The following is a 25,605-nucleotide window of genomic DNA, read 5'->3' as shown; positions in this document are numbered from 1 at the left end:
AAACTGCATTTTGTTGTCTCAGTAGTGCTTGTACTCTGTGCAGTGACAATAAAGTTGAAACTAAATCTAATCTAAACATCACTCATAAAAACAACTGCTTAATTTAAGCCAAGTAGGACATTTATCAATAGTAGGCTACAGATTACAGAATATGCAAGGCAAATAATGGCATTCAATAAAACATTTTATTCACAATTTAAGTGCAAGCTCTTGAAGTCATCTCTTTTAAGAGCTTGAATCCTCTTCACGAGGCTACTACTGCACAAAGATTAGTACATTTTTCATTTTGGTGAAGCACATTAAAATAGTAGATATGTAGATATACAGTATGTATGTATAGAGAGTTCACAATATAGTAGTATAATATAGCATATAGTAAAGTATAATATTAGTTTAGATTAATATAGCTGTTTTTCCCCCTTTTGTAAAGGCTAGTGTGACTAATCATGCCATGACAGATCCTACACTATCTGCAATGTTGAATCCTCTGCCAACCAGAACAGTACACAGTCTCCAGGAAAATCTGATGGACGCTGGTGGTGACGCTGATCAAACTGCTGGGCTTTTGAGCAGTAGGCACGGCTCTGTTGGTGGCCAGCGTCATGCTGCCTTGCCTGGAGTGACTCTTCTTGTAGCGAGGGTCCTGCTGCTACACGCTGTGTTGGGAGCTGCCTGGAGTGCAGATGGTCTTAATTAGACTCCTTGGAGGTGTTTCAGGTTATTACTTGCAGATGGGTCAAAAACACCTGAGAATAAAATAAACAGGGAATATTACTGTGATAGTACAGACCGGTAGGATATCATTTAACTTTTAGATCATTTTCTTCTGCTTAAATAAGAGAACACTGCATGCTTCAATCAAATAATACATAAAGCATTGTCATTATCTAGTTAAAATGCTGTGGTTTCACTGACCCTGGTTCTAATGAATTAGAACAATATGCTCAATTTAAAATACACAACTCACGTTACCACGCTTTGACTCAGTCGCTGAAGTGGGCCACAAGCACCTAAAGTAAGGTTCTACTGTGTCTTTCCTCTGGACTCTTGCAGCGCAGCACCTACACGGAACCAGACCTCACACAGTCCAGACTTGCAGTCACAGTGTGCGTCAAGCACCGCCCCAGTGTGCTGTGCTCTGGGGCCATGATCCAGGGAGAGGTTGGCTTCTCCCTCGGTTGCTGAGTGCAGCACCTGAGAATAGAGTAAACAGTGATATTACTGTGATAGAACAGACCGCTAGGGTATTATTGTCTTCAGCTTACATAGGACAACACTGCATGCGTGCAACAAAAAAATCAAATAATATCTAAAGCAGAGGTCTTCAACAGGGGGTCCGGGACCCCTAGGGGGTCCTCAGAGTTACTACAGGGGGTCCGCCAAATCTTTGTGTGATTTTTACATAAACCACTTCAACCAAGTATCCCTATTCTGAGAGGAACTTTAGCCAAAGGTGTTGTGCGTTTGTAGATCTGCTATCTTCGGCAAAGTGGTTTAGTATAGCGGGGAAAAAGAGCAGGCTAAGTACAGAGTGAAAGGTCAGGTATAAGTGTTGTTTAAGTGCATGATTAAATGTTTGGAAATACACATTAACATGAATCCAACATGATAGTGCTGTGGAACAAGTCTATGAAGCTGCCTATGAAATCTATGAAAAAAGAAATATTCTATACAATATAATGGGGGTCCCTGCTTTATCTCGCTCTCAGCCAAGGGGTCCTTGGCCTGAAAACGTTGAAGACCCCTGATCGTAATTGTAATTATATCTAGTTAGAATGCTGTGGTGTTACCGACCCTGGTTGTGGTACATTTTGACCCAGTCTTGTAAGACCCTGCTTGTAAGACCAGCCACTGACTGTATGAAAAGTGCTGGGTAACCAGGCTAGTACTTTTTACTTGTGTTTTTCCCCCTATGAAACTCTCAAAGAACAAAGCTTGACTATCTGCATGCCAGCCACAATGGACAGACTCGACTTTCATGAATTATTTTGGGTCATTAATAAGGCCCATATTTGGGCTTTGTTTACGTCTGACTTCTTTTGGGCACACAGTAGCTTAGTCCAGCGTTAGAGTTCTCTCTAAGTTAGAGAGAACTCACTAACGCCAGGGCTAAAAAAGCTTAGCCTTGGATCAAGACTATATATTAGTTGTATTTGATCAAGTCTGACTCAGATAAAATAAATCTACGATAGTCTTGATCCAAGGCTAACAGTAGCCACGCTAACACACAGACTTGCACAGCACTTCTACAGTTCACCAACATTACCTGTCAAACGATAAAACAAAAATAATAAAAACAAACTTACTTACCCTTGCACAAATAAGATTGAGCCTCAAGGCTGTTGTAGGCCATCAACTGGTCCATAGTGTAGTAGGCACTGCGTGTAAACACTAAATAATAATCATACAATATCCGGATAATGTATGGCCCGGCGGATAAAGATCCTTATTGACACTAAACTCACTCGTAACAAGCTTATACGGATCGATACCGATAAATGTAATCTTCTCCTCGTATTGTTTCCTCTTAATCTGCGTAAAATGTTCTAGCAGTGACTAGCTAAAGTAGCTGCTATGTGTTTGTTTACAGTGTTACACTTAGCCGGAGCTAACACGGTGCTGCTGGACCGAACCGGACCTCACCAAGATGGCGCGTAGGGAGGGGGTGGAGTCTCGGCTCCGCCCCCTCCCTATCCGTAACTTTGTATAATAATGCATATGAATGATCGATAATTAAAAAACAGGTAATTTTCCGTTTTCCATTCATGTAGATGAAAGGCTAAAATTGAAAATCAAGCCAATTTTCGATTTTTGATTTTTGATTTCACATTGAATAATAGACTGAACGCAAGATACGGGCTTGTAAAGTAATACTTGATATCTTGGCAAAAATTGTGTTTAACAAAAAAATTAAATTAAAAAACGGGTCAATTTCCGTTTTCCATTCATGAGATGAAGCCAATTTCTTATTTTCGATTTTGGGACTTAAGAACGGATATAAACTGAACGGACAATTTCCGATTTTCGATTTTGGGATTTGAGAACGGATATCAATTGAACGCTACGTACACGGATTTATGTGGATTGTTGAACGCTATTATATGATTTTCTCTGCCATTCTTGTAAAATGAAGTTTAATAAATGATTTTTTACAGTTACTATTAGTATAGGCACATGTATAATTAATTAAATAATGAAATAACTGAGTGCACAAACCGACAGACAGACCAAGAATTAAAACTCACCGTGGAGAGAGAACGTACATACAGGTGAATATATTGTGCCACAGTGTAGTGAGATGATTGAATAACAATATTACAGTATGAGTTACGCTAACATTTATTATGATGTTATGAAGCAGTTTTGTTCATAGAACTGTCGTATCACGCCCGTTTGGAAGACGGAAAAAGAGATGTCCCTTGGTGGAAATAATTCATTTGCGGAGTCCGGAGGAGTCAATTTCAACAATCACTTTTTATTGTCAAAAAGGCGAACAAGTTACAAGGCCAATGTTTGTACTGCGCAATGTCTGTATCTATGGTTGGTGCTCTCATTTTTACTTTTATCTCCGGAGCCGGGTCTAAAACCCGCCTCTAAGTGACATAAATATCCGGCCAATCACAGGAGCTCTGTATCTCTGTAACAATAGCTGCTGTGTGCCGTTTTAGTATGTGCACGATCAGTACTCAGTCTTTACGCATGTGTTAGGCCTATAACCATAGCCCGTACATTTCTTACTTCATTTCATTAGTTTAAACACATCTTCGTTCAGTTAATGCATTCAATATTTCACACTCATTAAAATAAGACCAAAAGTTATTTCATTAAATCATTGCAAACCAATACACTCATACAGTCTTATTTAAATACCAATTAATTTTGGAGCTTTTGTGTAAATAAACATTTATCCACCATGACTTATTTATGCTACAATGTAGTTTTATAAAAATAAACTTTAAAGAAAGTTCAGTGGTTACCTTTTAGTGTATAATCCTCATTGGTTCTTTTGCTCTATATATCTTTTAATCTAGTTCTTATTACAGCAGTAAAAGTATACATCCCTGGTATAATGTATCTCATGTGTGTTTCAACAGTTTTTAGGTTTTATATCAGATCAACACCACAGAACAAAACATCATGTTAGACTTGTGTTGTTGATTAAAACAACTTAAGTGAACGTTATTTGACATAATGAATCAAATTGCCAATTGATGATTATCTAATGCTCAGGATAATTATAAGATGGCATAAAGCCCAAAGCTCAATTGTTTCTTCATAAATGCAAATGCATGACTTCATGAAAAAGAAAACAATTAAAGTTACAGCATCCGGACAGAATGACAAAATCACACAGATATGACAAAAAGATGAGAAACACTATTTATTGATTCCTCAATCTCTAATTTTACAATGTTTGTACAAGATGTCTTGAATAATAATTGAGTAATAATTGAGCTCTAAATACAGTATAGGTTACAAGTTTACAGGCTATGGCACCTGATGGCAGAAGGCCAGCAGCGCATGCAGTTGAAATAGTTGAAATATAATTATTTTGGGGGGTCTCCAGGTCAAATATGATTATTTTGGGGGGTCCCCACCCAGGTCAAATATGATTATTTTGGGGGGTCCCCACCCAGGTCAAATATGATTATTTTGGGGGGTCGTGGCCTGAAAAGGTTGAGAACCACCGCTCTAGACTACAGTCCCAGAAGATGAACCTGGTGTGAACCTAGCTCTGGTCCGCCTGGTGAAGCGAGGTTACTATGGACCAGAGCTAGTGTGAACCATGGTCTTGCACTGCCACCTATTGACCAAAGGTGTTATTGTTTTGGGATGAAACCAGAATACAAAGACGAAAAGTGTCTTAAAAAGGAAAAATACAAATACTCTCAAAACACAATGACAAACAAAACAATTCTATACACTAATGTGATGACACTTAATGGGCATCACATACTAGGAACATTTTCAAAACTAATAATAAAATAACCTCCAACAACAACAAATATATACTACTGTAGGATATGTATATATTTCTAAACAAGGAAACCTTGTCAGTTTGCAAGAGGGAGGAGCACTGTATCTGATCTATTACAAATTACACAACTCTGCAGAACCTTCAGTAAGTGATCAGAGCCAAAATCCAGGATAGAGGCTCTGGTTGAATGTGACTCCTCCACATGGTGTTAGAGATGCTATGGAAGGACATAGTAACTGCACTGTGGTCCATTGATCCAGGTACACTCCTACTCTGGATGACACAGGACCTGGGATTTCTGTGTCTGAAAAACCTTCTTTAGAACACTTTTGCGCCCGCGCGTGTTGTGCATGTTCGCGGGGAGGCCCCGCGATTCTGCGCTACGCCACTGGGAGTAGAGGAAGGACATTGCTGCTGACATTGCTTTGGCAATGTAAACATATTCTTTTATGGTTTCCATGTAATAAAGCTCCATTGGATTGAATTGAAGTGTTGATGCACCGATCCTTGTCAGGGAGGTGTAAGTGCGTAGAAAATGGATGTGATCCTCTGTGTGTGAGACTTGCTCCAGCTCAATATGCCTCCTCCTCAGTTCAGCAATCTGCTGCTCCACACACTTCCTCGGTTTTTCAGCCTCACTCAGATCACGTTTCTGCTGGTCTCTAATCTTTTTTCTCTTAAAGGCAGTGATGAGCTTCACAGCTCCAGTACAGACGGCGTCACAGACCTCTACTTTTCTATCAGCAGAGTGATTGATCGACTCCACCTTCTGCTGAAGCACCTTCATGTCTTTCTCTCTCTCCTGGATTTTCAGCTGAATGTTCTGCTGTGTTTTTCTGAGCTCTTTCTGTCTCTCAGTCCGTTCTGCTGCAGCTGAGATCATGTCATGACCTTTGTGTTTTTCCAAGGAGCACAGATAACAGATATACTGCTGATCAGTACGACAGAAAATGTTCCTCAGCTCATCATGACGAGAGCAGATGTTCTCCTGAAGCTTGCTGGTGGCTTCGACCAGCTTGTGTTTCTTAAAGGCAGGAGACTGATAGTGAGGCTGGAGGTGAGTGTCACAGTAAGAGGCCAGACACTGAAGGCAAGTCTTCACAGCTTTCAGTTTTCTCCCAGTGCAAACATCACAGACCACATCTCCAGGTCCAGCATGGCAGTGATCAGGAGGAACAGCTCGTAGTCCTGTCTTCTTCAGTGTCTCCATAAATTCAACCAACATGTTGTTTTTCTTCAGAGCAGGTCTTGGGTTAAAAGTGTCTCTGCATTGTGGACAGCTGTAGACTCTTTTCAAATCCTCCTTATCCCAGTAGCCTTTAATACAACCCATACAGTAGTTGTGTCCACAGGGAACAGTCACTGGATCCTTCAGCTGACCCAGACAGATAGAACAGCAGAACTGTTGAACTCCTTGCTGCGCCATTTTTACAGCAGACTGACTGACATGCAGAAGTGAGCCAAATAAAGGTTCACTTCTTCAGAGATCAAATGACATGGGAGGTTCATCACAGTTGTGGGTGTGTTGACAGGAATGCCTTTAAAGCGGTAGTGTGTAGTTCGTTATGATTCATTAGTAGAAAATAGATTTACCCTGATATTTATCAAAGGAACCCCCTTTAAAACAAAGGTTATGATTTAAAGACAACATTTTGGTTGATAAAATATGTAATATATCTAATATATGTTGTTAAATGACAGGTGCATACGCCAATGCAGGCAGGTGTTGATTGCACGCTTAGTGCTCAAATAGAAAGCCCAGATGACAAGATGTTCTGAGGCATTTAATTAAAAAGTCTATTTCCAAAGTTTATTTCCCCAATCTTTTCAGACCATACAAATTTACAGGGAATAACATACCAGTAATAAGAGACAAACTGAGGCCCTTGACTCCACCACCCACCCACCAAAAGGAATGCAAGGGCAAAGGTGTATGGAGGCTGCTTACAATTTGCCCCCCTCCTGCAACCCTGTTGGAGTGTGATACTATTCGGTACAATTATCTCCTATCTCCTACTACCACAGAGGGAAGACAAAATGGTTTCTGAGGGAATGCAGAGTGCAGTCAATCCCTTTACTTGTCTAGAATGATCCAGTAGGGTCAATAGACACGGTTCGAGGCATAAAGGACGCTTCAATAGAGGGTATGCGCATGCTTAAAGTGAATGGCACATCGAGTGGCAAAGCGAGTGGCAAAGCAACATGCAAAGTGAGTTTAACATTGTTTAATGTTGTTTAATCAGATATGACTTTTCTGTTTGGATGCATGGGCTGTCAAGGCCAGAAAGTATTTTTTTGACACTGAGTAGGCATTCCTGCATAACTTCCGGGTTTGATGATGATGTCACACGCATACCCTCTATACCCAATGCACTGCCAATGCCCCTATCATTTTAGGGCTTGTGTCAAATGATTAATTAGAACTCAACTCAAATAAATCACTTTAACTGCAGGAGTATAACTGTGATGGCTGACTCAGCAGCCACACATAGAGACTATAATGTATGGTAACTCTTCCTTTTGCTTTATATATTTAGTGTGTTTATTTTCAGTTTATTAACCAGTTGAAATGACATAATTTATCGTTTAGTTGTTTCTATGAGTTCATTTATGAGTTTTCTTTGAGATACCAGTTTTGTGGGAGGCTGCTGATATAAATGGACATTATGGGCTGGCCAAAGGAATGGGGATCAGCTGCTCCAGATCTGCAGCTAATCTGGACAATTGGACTGCACCACAGTCCCTCTGCACTATGGGGTGGGGCAGGGGTTCTTAGAGTGTGTGTGTCAATGGTAGTCTTTGTCTTTTCCCCCTTTTGTATTAACAGTGGTCTGACTGGTTAGTTAAGTTTTCAGTTGTGTTGTTCAGTCCCAGTTTGTTTTGTTATTTAGTTTAATTTCCTTTGTGTTGAGCACATTTGTTTTGTTAAAACATTAATTTGCAATAACGAAAAAAGAAAAGAAAGAAAAAGAAATAAAAAAGAGAACAATGTTTTAAAACCAACAAAGTTTTCCCTGTGTCTCTCCTTCCGACCAACTCGGTCCTTGACAGATGGTGGCAGTGGTGGGACAACGGTGGAGAGCACAGGTTTATTTTTTTTTCTAATACATTTTTTCCAAACCCTGATGAGCCATGAATCGTGGCAGAGGAGCAAGACGACCACCAAGACCAATACAGGATGAGGATAGTCCAGACTCTGGGGCCACTGGAGGGGGACACTGGGGAGATCAGCCAAAAGCCAACACTGGCAGACTTGGCCGGTATTGTTCAGGCCCACATGGCAGGTGATGAACCTGATCGACAGGCCGAAGAAACAGTGTCTCCAGACGTCATTACCTCAGCATGGACGTGGCCAACCTGTGGATTCTCACGCCACACTGGTAGTGTGTTGTGAGGGGGGTTGTTGGTGTGAGGCTGCTGACCTGGTAAATGGCTTGTGTCGTCTCTTGCATGATGGACGTGAAGGACGCGAGGGACGTGATGTACGTGAGGGACGTGATGGACGTGATGGACGTGAGGGACGTGAAACGACGTGAAGCGAGAAGCGTGAAATGTGAAGCGAGAAACGTGAAGTGAGAAGCGTGAAGTGTGAGGGGTTCCAGACTGACCACAAAGCCCTCCAGTGGATTCAGCAGATGACAGACACCAATGGCCGCCGCATCACAAAGTGGTACCTGGCCATGCAACCTTTCCTCTTTACAGTGCAGCACATACCCGGCCAACTCAACATAACTTCAGATTATCTCTCGCTGTTTCAGCGAGAGCTCCGAAGGGGGGGAGTGTGTGATGGCTGACTCAGCAGCCACACATAGAGACTATAATGTATGGTAACTCTTCCTTTTGCTTTATATATTTAGTGTGTTTATTTTCAGTTTATTAACCAGTTGAAATGACATAATTTATCGTTTAGTTGTTTCTATGAGTTCATTTATGAGTTTTCTTTGAGATACCAGTTTTGTGGGAGGCTGCTGATATAAATGGACATTATGGGCTGGCCAAAGGAATGGGGATCAGCTGCTCCAGATCTGCAGCTAATCTGGACAATTGGACTGCACCACAGTCCCTCTGCACTATGGGGTGGGGCAGGGGTTCTTAGAGTGTGTGTGTCAATGGTAGTCTTTGTCTTTTCCCCCTTTTGTATTAACAGTGGTCTGACTGGTTAGTTAAGTTTTCAGTTGTGTTGTTCAGTCCCAGTTTGTTTTGTTATTTAGTTTAATTTCCTTTGTGTTGAGCACATTTGTTTTGTTAAAACATTAATTTGCAATAACGAAAAAAGAAAAGAAAGAAAAAGAAATAAAAAAGAGAACAATGTTTTAAAACCAACAAAGTTTTCCCTGTGTCTCTCCTTCCGACCAACTCGGTCCTTGACAATAACAATGCACATAGCACTTGATTTAGTAATGCCACAAAGCTCTTGCCTAAGCTATTCTATTTTCGTCATGTACATCTTGACATCATTAATTGCCACTGTGCGGGGTATTTGATGTGCTGTAGTGTGACAACGTTTTCTCCATAATGCACAATCCGTTGATGTGTGCTGAGGGGGGGCCCAGGCACAGAGGGTGCCAATGTTATGCTTAATTTATGCTCTGTTGTATGATGGTGTCGCGTGCTGAAAATACAAGATGAACAAGCAGTAGAGGGATAAAAAGGAGGGTGGCAATTAGCTAATTAGGCTAATTGCCAGGGTTTAGTGGTTTAGTGTGTGGTATCTGACCATAGCGGACCGGCATAAATACACGTCCCTATCCGGAGGCGGGGAGAGAATAAGCCAACGCTCAGAGTCCGAGTTTACATTCTCAAACAATTCACTTTATTGTCAAAGTTCTCAGCAATCCATACATCCAAGTCAATCGTCGTACAGCGCCTCTCGTTCATAGAATCTGCTCTATTCATGCTGAACGTGACATCTGTGTGTACCCAAAAACACAGAGTCCTGTTCTCTCCCATTACAAGTCATTATTTAGCAAAACAGTTATCATAAACTAGAGTTTCGGGGGGCTACGCCCCCCTCAACCCCAGCCGCGCACGGGGCCCAGCGTGGGTGTGTGTATATTGGGGTACCCAAATCGCCGGAGTGAAAGTGTCCAAAAGAAAAAAAAAAAAGAAAAAAAAAATGTTAATAGTGATTGTTACTTTGGTGGTCCGCGGACCCCCTGGTGGTCCGCCGACCCCTGTGAGTGTTGGGACCCCCGGGGACCCCCCTGGAACATGGCGGACCCCTTCGGCAGTTTTTATTTTTTTCATGCACGGTTTGCTTGTTTCTGTCGCTTGTTTTTTAAAACCTGGCAGCAAACTTGGCAACCCGACTGACATCACTGACCTATCCTTGGTATTTGTACTTCCGGGTTGCATAATGATGACATCACTGTCGAGTCCTGTGGTGTCATGAACCTAGGCAGGTTTGTTTACCACATTACCGTGGGCAGCGTGCTGTGCTGTGGCTGTTTGTTTTTGTGTTTGGGATGAACATGGCACGTGAAGGACGGACATATTGTGATCGAGACATGAGTGAAGTGAAAGTAACGGCCTGGGTGGAACAAAGGAGGTACGTAAGAAGGGGGGGGGGGGTTGAAGCAAAGGAGCTGTGTGTGTGCTGTTGTGGAGGACATGGGCAGAGTGCAATGGCGGCCGCTCGTGTTGTTTCGGCGAAAGCCGTCGCCGTGCGGTGTCGGTGGTGTGCACGGTAAACGGTACGAAGCTGCCTCCCCTTCCGTTTTGTCCGACATTTGGTGAGTAGAATTAATTATGTTGCGCGGTGGAAAAGGTGTAGTGAGCAATGAGATGTCCCCTACGCGACGCGTAAATTCAGCGCGGCCGCCGTGGCGAGTCAGTTGGCGACATGTGGTGTGGCGGTGCGTTGTTTATTCGATAACAGAGCTGTGGGGTGTCGCACCTAGGGTGCGGAAGTCGCTCGCCATTTATATAGTTAGATAGACTATCTTCAGTCTGTGACTGTCAATCACAAATGCTTGGGCCCGCCCCTTCTTAGTCAGCACAATTGAATATAGCATCTGCCTGGATTCGAACACATTATTCCCTTAAACCTTACCTATAGAACTGTACTTTTCCATACACTCACCTTATGACATTATTATACAACATCCTATTAGCTTTGAAATAAGTCTAAACAGTAACATGTCTGACGTGGTATAAATTATAAGACAATTACAGTTACTTAAAAGAAACGCATCATTAATCTCGGATTTAAGAGACAGAATGATCATGTTATCCCACTATAAAGGGTTTTTCCCTCGGCCCTATTTTACTAAAACTTAGTCCTATATTTATCTGTGAATTTAGAGAAGATTAGTAAGCATTTAAGTTTGTTCCACCCAAGTAGAGAGCAGTTGTTAGTGTTAACGGGCGCTATTGCCTAATTTAGACTGCGATTAGAGCTCAGCTTGGTTCCACGTTTAGACTCACACCCAAGACACAGGACAGAACAGCTGAAGGTGTCACCTTGGCCAATTCAGCAGCTTTTAGCCACTGCTAGAACCTCTCCAGATAGTGACTAGTGACTTTTATGGTCTTCACCTGTTTATGAGACACTCTACCGGTTTGTGCTTATAATGTACTAATATCATAATAATTTCATATTTCATAAGCACAGGACCCGATATGACACGACAAGTGTTTAAACAAATTAGGATTTTTCTTTTACACTGTAGTCAGTGGCTATAGACTAGAGAGTAGGGAGCACACATGCAGCTGTGCAGATAGCAGAGGATGCCACCCATATGCAGATTGGAGATCTGCTATTATTGCTACCGTTAAATAATCAAGTTCAAGTATTTTTGTTTGCCATTTCAAACAAGTTTGATAGGAAATTGTCTTGGTACTTCCTCTCACATACAAGACAGCACAATAAACAACAGCACAAAAAACAAGAACAAAAAGAGACACAAGAAACAGAACCAAACCAGAACCAAGCTGCAGCTTTGGCACCTGTATACAGTACAGACTGTAGAAGAAACTGCTTAGTGCAATTATGTAGCAATTTTTAAAGTGCATATTTAAAGTGCATACCGTCTAGTTTGTGTATGTAGTGCAAGAGCGTCGTTAAGGTGCCTGATATCTTGGAGGTATGTGCTGTCTCTAAATAATAAATAATGATGACATAGATGCTGTTTTCCATTGAAGGGGTTTCCTCATGTTTCAGTACTGTTCGAGTATGATGAGCTAGCTCGTTTTAGATCGTTTTCTCTCAATGGAAGTGATGAGCTCAGTATAGATGGTGTCACTGTTCTCCACTGCTCTGTCAGCAGAGTGATTGATAGACTCCACCTCCTGGTAAAGCACCTTCACGTCTTTATCTCCCTCCTGGATTCTCTTCTGGATGTTCTGCTGACTTGTACTGAGCTCTTTATTTCTCTCAGTCCGTTCTGCTACAGCTGAGATCATATCGTGACCTTTGTGTTCTTCCATGGAGCACAGATTACAGATACACTGCTGATCAGTACGACAGAAAATCTTCCTCACCTCGTCGTGACGAGAGCAGATGTTCTCCTGAAGCTTGCTGGAGGCTTTGACCAGCTTGTGTTTCTTAAAGGTACGACCGAAAATCTTCCTCACCTCGTCGTGACGAGAGCAGATGTTCTCCTGAAGCTTGCTGGAGGCTTTGACCAGTTTGTGTTTCTTAAAGACAGGAGACTGATAGTGAGGCTGGAGGTGAGTGTCACAGTAAGAGGCCAGACACTGAAGACAAGTCTTCACAGCTTTCAGTTTTCTCCCAGTGCAAACATCACAGACCACCTCTCCAGGTCCAGCATGACAGTGATCAGGAGGAACAGCTTGTAGTCCTGTCTTCTTCAGTCTCTCCATCACTTCAGCCAACATGTGGTTTTTCTTCAGAACAGGCCTTGGGTTAAAAGTCTCTCTGCACTGTGGACAGCTGTAGACGCCCTTCTGATCCTCCCGATCCCAGCAGCCTTTAATACAGCCCATACAGTAGTTGTGTCCACAGGGAACAGTCACTGGATCCTTCAGCTGATCGAGACAGATAGAACAGCAGAACTGTTCCTGGTCCAGTTGCTGCGCCATTTTACTGCAGACTGTATGATACACAGAACTGAGCAAGTACAGTTGCACTTCTTGATAAATCACATGACATGGGAGGTTCTTCCTGGTTGTGGGTGTGTTGATAGAAATGTGGTCAAAGTGTGAGTGGTTCACTATGATTCATTGGAAGACATAGATTTACCGTTATATGAGTCATATATTTGTTGAATTTATCAAAGGAACCCCCTTAAACAAAAAATAGAGACATCAGACACTGGCATTTGGGGACGATAAAATATGTAATATATATAATATATTTTGTTAAATGACAATTCCAATACTACAATGCAGGCCAGGCAGGTGCTGCCTGCCTAGTGCACAAATCAAAAGTTCAGATGACTTACTGTAAGCGATCCATTTCTATAATCTATTTACAGGATCTATGAACAGGATAATCTTCTGTTCTGAGGCATTTATTTTATTTTTTTTCTGTAGGGGTGTGATACTGTTGTTCAGTACAATTATAGTCTCCTACTTCCACAAAGGGAAGATAAAATGGTTTCTGAATCCCTTTACTTGTCTAGAATGATCCAGTATAGGCCAGTAGGGCCAACAGACAAGCTGAATGATGAATATGTGGATTGTTGAACGCTATTATATGATTTTCTCTGCCATTCTTGTAAAATGAAGTTCAATAAATTATTTTTTTACAGTTACTATTAGTATAGTACATGTATAATTAATTAAATAATGAAATAACTGAGAGCACAAACCGACAGACAGACCAAGAATTAAAACTCACCGTGGAGAGAGAACTTACATACAGGTGAATATATAGTGCCACAGTGTAGTGAGATGATTGAATAACACTATTACAGTATGAGTTACACTAACATTTATTATGATGTTATGAAGCAGTTTTGTTCATAGAACAAAACATCATGTAAGACTTGTGTTGTTGATTAAAACAACAAAGTGAACGTTATTTGACATATTGAATCAAATTGCCAATGATGATTTTTAATGCTCAGGATAATTATAAGATGGCATAAAGCCCAAAGCTCCATTTTTGAGTGGTGCCAACCACTCCTATATCTGACTTTGTCTGTGTGTCCGTCCGTATGTATGTATGTCCAATAAACAAACATTGATGACAACATCAATACGGGGCTCATCAAAGGCACCACTCTCTTCACACAGGGTGTGATTTTTCTTCATAAATGCAAATGCATGACTTCATGAAAAAGAGAACAATTAAAGTTACAGCATCCGGACAGAATGACAAAATGACACAGATATGACAAAAAGATGAGAAACACTATTTATTGATTCCTCAATCTCTAATTTTACAATGTTTGTAAAAGTTGTCTTGAATAATAATTGAGTAATAATTGAGCTCTAAATACTGTATAGGTTACAAATTTACAGGCTATGGCACCTGATGGCAGAAGACCAGCAGAGCATGCAGTATAGACCAGGTTCTCAACCTGTGGGGTCCCCACATTATTTTAGGGGGGTCCCCAGATGACAGTTAAGTGACAATGTAATGACTTTTAAGAACAAACTGGTCAAACATTGGCCAAATTGTCAAATGATATAAGAAAGAGGCAACATTTGGAAAATAGCTGATCTAAACAAGTTCACAACACCTCACAACCCGAGGCGTTGTGAGCTTTCACAATATTTATCTGTGGAACAGAGTCAAACTAAATGTAATGCCTCAACTCCCTACAATTCCAAGTGCTTGTCAGGGTGGGGGGGGGGGGGTCCCCAGTTGAAATAGTTGAAATATAATTTTTTTGTGGGGTCCCCAGGTCAAATATGATTATTTTGTGGGGTCCCCAGGTCAAATATGATTATTTTGGGGGGTCGCGGCCTGAAAAGGTTGAGAACCACCGCTCTAGACTACAGTCCCAGAAGGTGAACCCGGTGTGAACCTAGCTCTGGTCCGCGGTGGAAAGCCTGGTGAAGCGAGGTTACTATGGACCAGAGCTAGTGTGAACCATGGTCTTGCACTGCCACCTATTGACCAAAGGTGTTATTGTTTTGGGATGAAACCAGAATACAAAGACGAAAAGTGTCTTAAAAAGGAAAAATACAAAATACTCTCAAAACACAATGACAAACAAAATAATTCTATACACTAATGTGATGACACTTACTGGGCATCACATACTAGGAACATTTTCAAAACTAATAATTAAATAACCTCCAACAACAAATATATAGGCTACTACTGTAGGATATGTATATATTTCTATACAAGGAAACCTTGTCAGTTTGCAAGAGGGAGGAGCACTATATCTGATCTATTACAAATTACACAACTCAGCAGAACCTTCAGTAAGTGATCAGAGCCAAATGTTTGAATGTGACTCCTCCACATGGTGTCAGAGATGCTATAGAAGGACATAGTAACTGCACTATGGTCCATTGATCCAGGTACACTCCTACTCTGGATGACACAGGACCTGGGATTTCTGTGTCTGAAAAACCTTCTTTAGAACACTTGAAAGACCAAGATTTGTCATTTAATCCAAATCCACATTTATCACAGGTTCCTGTTCGGCTGATCTTTATATGAGAATGCTATATGAACATAGTGTCAGCCCTATGGACCGTCTCTATTCGGAACCTGAAACCATTCAATGAATCTCTCTGGGTGATGCTGTGGTGACGTCAACTCGGACGGCGAAGAATCTGGGTGTGACCCTGGACGATCAACTGTCGTTCTCGGCTAACATCGCATCAGTGACACGGTCCTGCAGATTCCTCCTCTACAACATCAGGAGGATTCGCCCCTTCCTCACGGAGAAAACAGCCCAGGTGCTCATCCAGGCTCTTGTCATCTCCCGCCTGGACTACTGCAACTCCCTCCTTGCTGGTGCTCCGGCATCAGCCATCAGACCTCTGGAGCTTGTTCAGAAAGCTGCGGCTCGTCTGGTGTTCAACCGCCCCAAGTTCTCCCACACAACTATCCTTCTCCGTTCTCTGCACTGGCTCCCCGTAGCAGCTCGCATTCAGTTTAAAACCCTGGTGCTAGCCTATAGAGCAGTGAAAGGAACAGCTCCTTCTTACCTCCGGGTTTTGGTCAATGCCCACACCCCTGCCCGACCACTCCGGTCTGCCACCTCGGGGCGACTGACTCCCTCGCCACTCAACGGTCCTTCTGGTCGATCGACACGGTCACGACTTTTTTCTGTTCTGGCCCCACAGTGGTGGAATGAACTTCCCACTGATGTCAGGACAGCAGAGTCACTGCCCATCTTTCGCCGCAGGCTGAAAACCCACCTCTTCAGGAAACACTATCCTTCCTCTTTGCCTGGCCTACTTGTTGTTAACTAGTTGTACGAACTCTTGTTTTATTTTTGTATTGTTTTATTGGATCTTGTTTAGTCGATACACTTATTTGTTTTAGCTCGTGCTCATTTGATTTTGCCATTTTTGTCTCATCTGTTTAAGAAAGTAGGTAGCTGATATATTGCACTTTTACCTTAGCGCTAGGTATACTCTTGGTTGCTTGTTTTTGCAGGAAATGTACTTAAAACTTCTGGTGATTAGTAGTTTTCGTTCCCTACCTATGTTGAATACACTTATTGTAAGTCGCTTTGGATAAAAGCGTCTGCTAAATGACTGTAATGTAATGTAATGTAATGTGATGAGGATAATGATTGCTGTCCGTTCCTTAGTGTTACTTTTCTCTTCTCTTTAGACAGAGACAGGCCTTGTTCTGCTGTGTTTGGATCCAGTGTGATTGAACATGAATACTGAAAGAACTCAGCTCTGGTTGTTGGCTCTGGCGATGTTGACAGTAAAACATCTACTCTATTTAGTGTCTCTGATATGATTGTCTTCTAGTTTATCTCTCACCTTTGACACAGCCACATCTTCAAAGTAGGGAGTAGAGGAAGGACATTGCTGCTGACATTGCTTTGGCAATGTAAACGTATTCTTTTATGGTTTTCTCAATGTAATAAAGCTCCATTGGATTGAATTGAAGTGTTGATGCACCGATCCTTGTCAGGGAGGTGTAAGTGCGTAGAAAATGGATGTGATCCTCTGTGTGTGAGAGCTGCTCCAGCTCATTATGTCTCCTCCTAAGTTCAGTAATCTGCTGCTCCACACACTTCCTCGGTTTTTCAGCCTCACTCAGATCACGTTTCTGCTGGTCTCTAATCCGCTCCCTTTGTTTTCTCTTAATGCAAGTGATGAGCCTCACAGCTCCAGTACAGACGGCGTCACAGACCTCTACTTGTCTATCAGCAGAGTGATTGATCGACTCCACCTTCTGCTGAAGCACCTTCATGTCTTTCTCTCTCTCCTGGATTTTCAGCTGAATGTTCTGCTGTCTTTTACTGAGCTCTTTCTGTCTCTCAGTCCTTTCTGATGCAGCTGATATCATGTCATGACCTTTGTGTTTTTCAAAGGAGCACAGATAGCAGATACACTGCTGATCAGTACGACAGAAAATGTTCCTCAGCTCATCATGACGAGAGCAGATGTTCTCCTGAAGCTTGCTGGTGGCTTTGACCAGCTTGTGTTTCTTAAAGGCAGGAGACTGATAGTGAGGCTGGAGGTGAGTGTCACAGTAAGAGGCCAGACACTGAAGGCAAGTCTTCACAGCTTTCAGTTTTCTCCCAGTGCAAACATCACAGACCACATCTCCTGGTCCAGCATGGCAGTGATCAGGAGGAACAGCTCGTAGTCCTGTCTTCTTCAGTGTCTCCATAAGTTCAACCAACATGTTGTTTTTCTTCAGAGCAGGTCTTGGGTTAAAAGTGTCTCTGCATTGTGGACAGCTGTAGACTCTTTTCAAATCCTCCTTATCCCAGTAGCCTTTAATACAACCCTTACAGTAGTTGTGTCCACAGGGAACAGTCACTGGATTCTTCAGCTGACCCAGACAGATAGAACAGCAGAACTGTTGAACTCCTTGCTGCGCCATTTTTACAGCAGACTGTCTGACATGCAGAACTGAGCTAAATAAAGTTTCACTTCTTCAGAGATCAAATGACATGGGAGGTTCATCACAGTTGTGGGTGTGTTGATAGCAATGCCTTTAAAGCGGTAGTGGGTAGTTCACTATGATTCATTGGAAGAAAATAGAATAGATATTTGTTGAATTTATCAAAGGAACCCCCTTCAAAACAAAGGTTATGATTTAAAGACAACATTTTGGGACGATAAAATATATCTAATATATGTTGTTAAATGACAGGTGCATACTCCAATATGCAGGCAGGTGCTGATTGCATGCCTAGTGCAGAAATAGAAAGCTCAGATGACAAGATAATCTGTTCTGAGGCATTTCATTAAAAAGTCTTAACTTTTAAATAATAAACGTTTAGGTTTATTTCCCTGGCCATCTTTTCAGACCATACAAATGTATAGGAAAAACATTGATACCAGTAATAAGAGACAAACTGTGGCCCTTGCCTCCACCACCCACCCACCAAAAGGAATGCAAGGGCGCAGAGGCCGGGGGGTATGCAGGCTGCTTACAGTTTGAGCCCCCTCCTGCAACCTTGTTGGAGTGTGATACTGTTCAGTATAATTACAGTCTCCTACTACCACAGAGGGAAGACAAAATGGTTTCTGAGGGAATGCAGAGTGCAGTCAATCCCTTTACTTGTCTAGAATGATCCAGTAGGGTCAATAGACACGCTTCGAGGCATAAAGGACGCTTTAATACCCAATACACTGCCAATGCCCCTATCATTTTAGGGCTCGTGTTAAATGATTAATTAGAACTCAACTCAAATAAATCACTTTAACTGCAGGAGAATAACAATGCACATAGCACTTGATTTAGTAATGCCACAAAACTCTTGCCTAAGCTATTCTATTTTCATCATGTGCATCTTGACATCATTAATTGCCACTGTGCAGGGTATTTGATGTGCTGTAGTGTGACAACGTTTCCCCATAATGCACAATCCGTTGATGTGTGCTGAGGGCCCAGACACCGAGGGTGCCAATGTTATGCTTAATTTATGCTCTGTTGTACGATGGTGTCGCGTGCTGAAAATAGAAGATGAACAAGCAGGAGAGGGATAAAAAGGAGGGTGGCCATTAGCCCTAGCGGCTAATTGCCAGGGTTTAGTGTTTAGTGGTTTGGTGTTTAAACAAATTAGGATTTTTCTTTTACACTGTATTCAGTGACTATAGACTAGAGAGCAGGGAGCACAAATGCATCTGTGCAGATAGCAGAGGATGCCACCCATATGCAGATTGTAGATCTGCTATTTTCGCTACCGTTAAATAATGATGACATAGATGCTGTTTTCCATAGAAGGGTTTTTCTCATGTTTCAGTACTGTTCGAGTACTAGTCATGATGAGCTAGCTCCTCACCACTTTTTTTCGCCCCCTGAAAATGTTGAAATATACTCTTCTGAATGTAAAAGTAGGGCGTAATAGACAAGTTAATAATTCCAATGTAATTTTCTTTATCACCTGCCAACCCACAAAATATAATTTATAATTTTCATCCTAATAGATGTGGGCTAGAACCTGATGTTAATTTTAATATGCAACTGTCTTAAATTATAATTATCTTTTTCTTTTCTTAAGAACCATTCTAACCACATATTTAAAAAAAAAAAAACCTTGTAGGTGTTTGGCAGAGAGAAAGATCCAATCAACTTAGATCTAACAAAATAAGTTATGGAAGGAAAACATGGGATTTAATTGCAACACAGATCAAGTTATTTCAGCATGAGCAGAATATTTATTTTCACTCCTATCCTGAAAGAACAACAATAACCATTTGATAGGAATGGAAAAACAGGTATGAAAAGGCTGTGGCCATTCATTTTGTGCCAATATTACATCACCTCTATGCAGACTAAACAAAGGTACAGAGCTCTAAAAGTGGTTATTTGGCTTAAGCCAAATAACCACTTTTAGAGCTCTGTACTGGAGTAGTTCACCCAAAAAATTACTTATTTTCTATCAATTACACACCCCATGAAGCATTGAATTCATGTTTTATTTTATTTTTTTGTCGCATTCCTAAGCAAAACATTTTTTTACTGACCGTGTGCATCTTTGGTAGGACTACCGGATACATTAGCATCTTTCCGCCGGTAATCAAATTATTGGTTTAGGAATGCGAAAAAAAAAGAAAAAAAAACATGATTTCAAGGCTTCATGGGGTGTGCTATTGATAGAAAATAAGTCATTTTTTGGGTGAACTACTCCTTTAAGTCACAGGGAACCACTTTTGGGGCTATATAGCAGCTTTGTAAATGGTGCTATATAGCAGTGGTTCTCAACATACTAAACAGGCTATTTGTATGGCAGTGGTGCTATATAATACAGCATCTAAACCACTTAACCACCCCAAAGAACCACTCAAGAACCAGCTGGATTTATCTTGCCCTGAGGGACCTGAACTTTTGCTTCTGCCCTGGATGCAAGACCAACTGTCTCACAAAGGCTACTGGCTACTAAAGGCTACTATTGTAAGGCTACTTCTTGGCCTCAATTACAAAACCCATCTAACCCCTGATCATTTTGCTAGGATTGGATGGCTTAGGGTTGAGGACAGAGTACAGCAACTTGCTATGGGCCTGGTCTTCAAGATACACCACAACATTGGGATCCCCCTGTATTTGTCAAAATACTTCCAAAATGTTAATCAAGTCCATGATCATAACACCAGAGGCAGCTCCACAAACCATGTTCAACCCAGATTTGGCACAACAAAGGGAATGAACTCTTTCTCATGCTATTCATCTAAAATGTGGAATGCCCTACCAAAAGGAGTAAAGGAGTGTAAAACCCTACTCACTTTCAAAAATGCCCTAAAGATACACCTTCAGGAGGCTGCAATTCAAAAATGGCCCCTGTCCAAGTCCTAAACCACCCCATGTCCTAACCTAACCTACCCCCCCCCCCCTCTCTCTTTCTTTTTTTGTACATATTTTTCACCCTTCATACCAGTAACCTGTAAACTGATTGTATGACATTCTGTATAGTAGTGTGTATATCTGTCTGTCTCTTATATGTCATCATGATTTGTGTGCGTGGGGATCTCATCTTAAACAAGCTACGTGCTTAACTGAGCTATCCAGTTTAGTAGACCTTGTATTGTGAATTTGTACTTCCATGTACTGTTATGTACTGTCATGTACTGTTCTCATGTCTTACTAAATAAAGTACATCAATCAATCAATCAATCACCATCGCCACGCTCATCTCACCATGCCAGCTTCCTGGGGAAATAGACATTTGCAACACTTCATACTTTAATTTACATAAAGACATACAAAATACCAAGCATGGAGACCGAGAGAGACATACAGAGGGACTGACAAAATAATGATAATATAAAAATAAATAGATGAATACACACACGCACGCACTACCTGTGGGGGGCAGCAACATGCCTGAGACGCGTCTAACAGCAGCTCGCATCATGAAGAACCTCCTGTGAACTTCCTGTTTACGTTTAACACATGACGTCACGGCTGACATTTAACAGTAAACAGACCGCTTTAGCATCGCAAGCTGTGACCAAACTTGTGAAACAACAAGTCTGCCGGGTATTTATTTTATTTTAAACTGATCAGAGTCGAACCTCCATAGACTATCCAGGGTAGACTGTCAACCCATGTGGTAAACTGGTCATAGTGTGTGCGACACGTCATCTGGACTGTCTTGTTGACATCTAGCTAGCTAGGTGGCTAACTCAGCTAGCAGTAGGTTGATAGCTTGTTGATAACGAGCTCAGGTTAAGCTCAAGTTCACAGTATTTTAATTATATAAACAGTAAAGAAGACGCCATACCGCCTCTATATGGAGAATAAATACAACCTGAAGAGTCCTGGTAAGTTACAACTGTCTGTTCTACTTCTACAAGTTTGATAATGTGACTAAAACCACTTCCGCGTTGTTCTACCTTATTGTTTCCCCCTAACGATATTGATTAAAACCAGTGGTGGAAAAGCTACTCACATTTTCTACTTAAGTAAAAGTACCAATACTGCAATGTAGAAATACTCTGTTACAGGTAAAAGTCCTGAATTCAAGTATTGGCAATATACTTAAGTATCAAAAGTAGAAGTACTCTGTGCAGAATGTCCCATTTTACTAGTTTTCAAATGTATGAAAAATCTTATGAAAATAGCAGATACAAGCTCACAATGTGTCGCAGCTGTAGAATACAACTCTCGTAGACGTATTTATGATTCTGACGGTCAGAATCATAAATACGTCTACGAGAGTTGTATTCTACAGCTAAATGTGTCGCATTGTGAGCTTGTAGATTGGCTATTTTCAAATGGCCGAAATTTATGTAAGGCTAAAGTGGGTAATGTATGTTTTGGAATAATTATCAAAATCTACAAAGTAACTAATAACTAAAGTTTTCAAATAATTGTATTGGAGTAAAAAGTACAATAATTGCCTCTGTGATGTAGTGGAGTAGAAGTAAAAGTACAGGAAAATTGGAAACACTCCAGTAAAGAAAAAATCCCTCAAAAGTGTACTTAAGTACAGTACTTGAGTAATGTACTTAGCTACTTTCCACCACTGATTAAAACCATTCTATTAATAACTAAATATATTAAATTAATGGGTTAATACATACGTTGAATGGATTATGTGCTAATACTTAAAAGGTGGTGCAGACACTTGTACAGTAGTTCAGTAGTTTTCCAGTTTTATAATGTACTTCACAATGTGACACCCATGGGAAAACACAGAGCAGTGTCGTACTAATACTTAAACCAGTGTGGTACTAAGCGTTTAAATCAGTGTAGTATAGTCGTTAAAAAAAATTGTGGTACTAATACTTTTTTCATTTCAAACCTCCTTACCAAGCTTTACGACTGAGCTCAAGTACTTGCCATTTGTGTGTTGTATGCAAGATTAGATTCAGTCATTTGTATCTGTAGAGAATTCACAGTTTTAATGTGTTTAATTATCTATGAATTAATTATCTGTATCTCTTAACTTCACCACATCAGCAATCTGCAATAAGCAACCAAGTCAACAACAATGCATAGGGGTCACATTGGGAAATGTTGCCAGTGAAAGTTTCCCTATCAAGAGTACACTACAGCAATGTTTGGTGACAGTTAATTATGCATGTCCCCTCTTTCCACTGTTCTATGACCAAGACCCAATTAGATTCTAAGAATGGAGCAGAATATTCATCATTATTCATTATTAATCAGGCTACTGGACCAAATTTCTTTCTTATGTTGCCACTTGGGCATAGCAACTTTTCTGGGGAAATTTAGGCTGTGAGGTAGATTTGCTGGCTGGCTGATTGTCAAGGTCAGGACTCAGAGGGTATTGAAACTGTGCAAAAGCCAAAGCAAGATAAGAGAGAAGAACATATGCAGTGGGTTAATGCCACGTAGAACTAGTGGGTTAAGTGGGTTGTGGAAACTTGATGTTTGCTTTGCCCTTAACAGCTTACACACACACACACACACACACGTGCACAAACAAGCACGCATGCAAGCAGGTGCAAAATTACTCCATCTGCCAGACTGCCACTCAAAATGTGTTTAGACTCACTGACTTGGAACGGGTATCTTCCGTTTTCAGTTGAGATTCCTAGTTTCAAAGTGGTCAGACTAGTACTAAATATGTTACTGCACAGCTCCGTTGAACTAGACTTACTTGTACTGTGTCAGACTAACAAAGCACCACCTGTATTATTTCGCTGTGTAATGGAAGTACAGGTTAATTACAACAATGTTATGAACCAGCTTCAAATGGATACACAATAAAATCATCGGTGTAAATGTAACTCTTATTTGCTTACATTTGTGAGAGTTAAATTAAAGTGAACCGTAACCACTTTCAACCGGGACTCCTTATTTGGGCATGTCATTGTGGAAAATCTTGAATATATTGGAAAACAATTGACATTGCAATGTTCTTGCTTAGGTTTTTTTTCCAATATAGTATGTAATAAAAACCAGGATAATATATATATATTTATTAGATATTTGCACAATATACTGAGATCTGCATCTAAACTTCAATAGCTCCATTTGAGAAAGAATTGATCACTGATCTAGCAATGATTAGTTGATTTTAGCTGTACAGTGCTCTTATCAACCCAACATGAGCTCCTGTTCAACCTCTGTGAACGCAGAATGTGCGTGCAAGAACAGTTACCAAGAAGTCATTTATTAATGTTATTTATCAGATGGACTATACGGTTTTTCTTCCAGATTAGTCATGTACAAATGCCATATACTGTAATGTATGCTCTCAGAGGATCAAACCAGTCAGCCTCTGTTGTTCTCCTGCTGTACTTCAGTTCACTTTGTTGTTTTATTTTTTATTTTATATCTATTAGTGGGATTAGTCTAGAGTGGGATTAGCTCTCTTTTGTTCCCTATTATTTCCAGCCGCGTGGGCTGAAAGCTGCAGAGGTTAACCACATTAGCCCATGGCGTCCCTATTTTGGGCATGTCGGAGGCTAAAACTTTGAAATGCTTTCAAACATTGTCAATGCTTTTATATTATTTTAAAGTGAAAATAGCCAATCTACAAGCTCACAGATTGGCTATTTTCACTATTTATTGTACAATGAAGTATATAGGGCTTAAGTGGTTAAACATGCTCAGACTAACCCCAGTGACAAAATACTACAAATGTTGGGTTATGCAAAATTATTTCTTGGGTGAAGCATTATAATTATAGAATTATTATAAAGGAGTTTGGAGATATGTGTATGTGTGCGAGACAGAGGATAAAGAGGCTTTAACTTGTCACTCCCACTTACTAAGCTATTACTTGGAAAAGCGAAGCAGTAAGAGCCAAAAATGGGCACGGGATGTGAAGCTCAGTCACTCTACGGGAGGGACAGGCATGGAGCGTCTGTCACAATGCATTTGCAATTCCAATGCAATTGCACTTTGTAAAAGTGTCTGCTGAATGCCTGAACTGAATCCAACCGTGCACAGTGACAGCAACATCGGAAGGGACATCATGCTGAGAAATGGAAAGCCTGATACAAATAAGAAATCTGTCTGCAAAGCCAAGTTAACTTAAACTTAGGCTATTTGTTTACACAGAGCTTTTACCAAAAGTAAAATGTTGGTCCATTTTGGTCTCAGAGCTACAAAGAAAGAAAACAAATCAAATCAGATAAAAAAAATACATGATATACTGTAGCAAACAAATGTATTGTTTTGTGATGCTAGATGAAGTAGCCAGGTGTTTCTGATTGTTTAGGCCTACATATTTGTCTGAGTGCATCGAAACTACCAACCTATTAGCTATGATGATTGTCCCTTGGCTGATGTAGTTTGTAGATTCTCAGGGAGATGTATTTCAATCAACAGACCGGGTTACTATGGTATGGTATTGAGAGTGCCAGAGGTAGCGTAGAGTTTCATTTCCCTCCTGCTGTGCACATTTGGTACTGTAAATAGTGACACACTGAATCTGTGACACTCTGGAGTTGACATGCACTGGTCCACTAAACGCTCTGGCCAGTGGGAGGTGCTGTGGGCAGTTTTGTACTACGAGCTAGGAGGAGGTATTTTGCTCTGGGAACGTATTCAACATGGCAACCGCGTCACAAACAATCTCATTTTACAGCCAAGCCAAGCGAAAATGTTTTTGAAGACATTTGAGTCATAAAAAAGGCAA

The 25,605-nt window shown here is 40.9% G+C and overlaps 3 protein-coding genes and 1 long non-coding RNA gene across 4 annotated transcripts in view; 1 reads left to right on the top strand and 3 right to left on the bottom strand.

The window, feature by feature from the left end:
- Nucleotides 1-269: 269 nt before the first annotated feature.
- LOC311063652 lies at nucleotides 270-2,997 on the bottom strand. The gene is made up of 3 exons (XR_014602625.1): nucleotides 2,311-2,997; nucleotides 968-1,194; nucleotides 270-746 (listed from the first exon to the last, which is right to left on the bottom strand). It is a non-coding gene; the product is annotated as an uncharacterized lncRNA (long non-coding RNA).
- Nucleotides 2,998-5,246: 2,249 nt separating this feature from the next.
- Nucleotides 5,247-13,025, bottom strand: LOC311062967 (uncharacterized protein; the record flags this gene model as incomplete). Its single annotated transcript, XM_084082188.1, has 3 exons — nucleotides 12,266-13,025; nucleotides 8,315-8,595; nucleotides 5,247-6,456 (listed from the first exon to the last, which is right to left on the bottom strand). The coding sequence occupies exons 1-3, from the start codon at nucleotides 13,019-13,021 to the stop codon at nucleotides 5,247-5,249; spliced, it is 2,247 nt and encodes a 748-aa protein (XP_083938314.1). The 5' UTR covers nucleotides 13,022-13,025.
- A 3,610-nt stretch (nucleotides 13,026-16,635) lies between these two features.
- Nucleotides 16,636-17,831, bottom strand: LOC311063649 (E3 ubiquitin/ISG15 ligase TRIM25-like). The gene has a single exon (XM_084083180.1). The coding sequence runs from the start codon at nucleotides 17,721-17,723 to the stop codon at nucleotides 16,869-16,871; it is 855 nt and encodes a 284-aa protein (XP_083939306.1). The 5' UTR covers nucleotides 17,724-17,831; the 3' UTR covers nucleotides 16,636-16,868.
- Nucleotides 17,832-21,455: 3,624 nt separating this feature from the next.
- Nucleotides 21,456-25,605, top strand: part of ube2j1 (ubiquitin-conjugating enzyme E2, J1) — a 34,661-nt gene continuing 30,511 nt past the window's right edge. Inside the window, exon 1 of the mRNA XM_084083178.1 lies at nucleotides 21,456-21,811. Within this exon, the coding sequence (XP_083939304.1) occupies nucleotides 21,781-21,811 (31 nt within the window). The 5' untranslated portion in view covers nucleotides 21,456-21,780. The remainder of the gene's footprint in view (nucleotides 21,812-25,605) is intronic.

This window comes from Gymnoscopelus microlampas (assembly GCF_963454915.1).
Source record: "Gymnoscopelus microlampas genome assembly, chromosome: 16".
NCBI lineage: Eukaryota > Metazoa > Chordata > Actinopteri > Myctophiformes > Myctophidae > Gymnoscopelus > Gymnoscopelus microlampas.
Note: the sequence above shows the minus strand (reverse complement) of the source record. Positions and strands in the feature narration are given on the sequence as shown.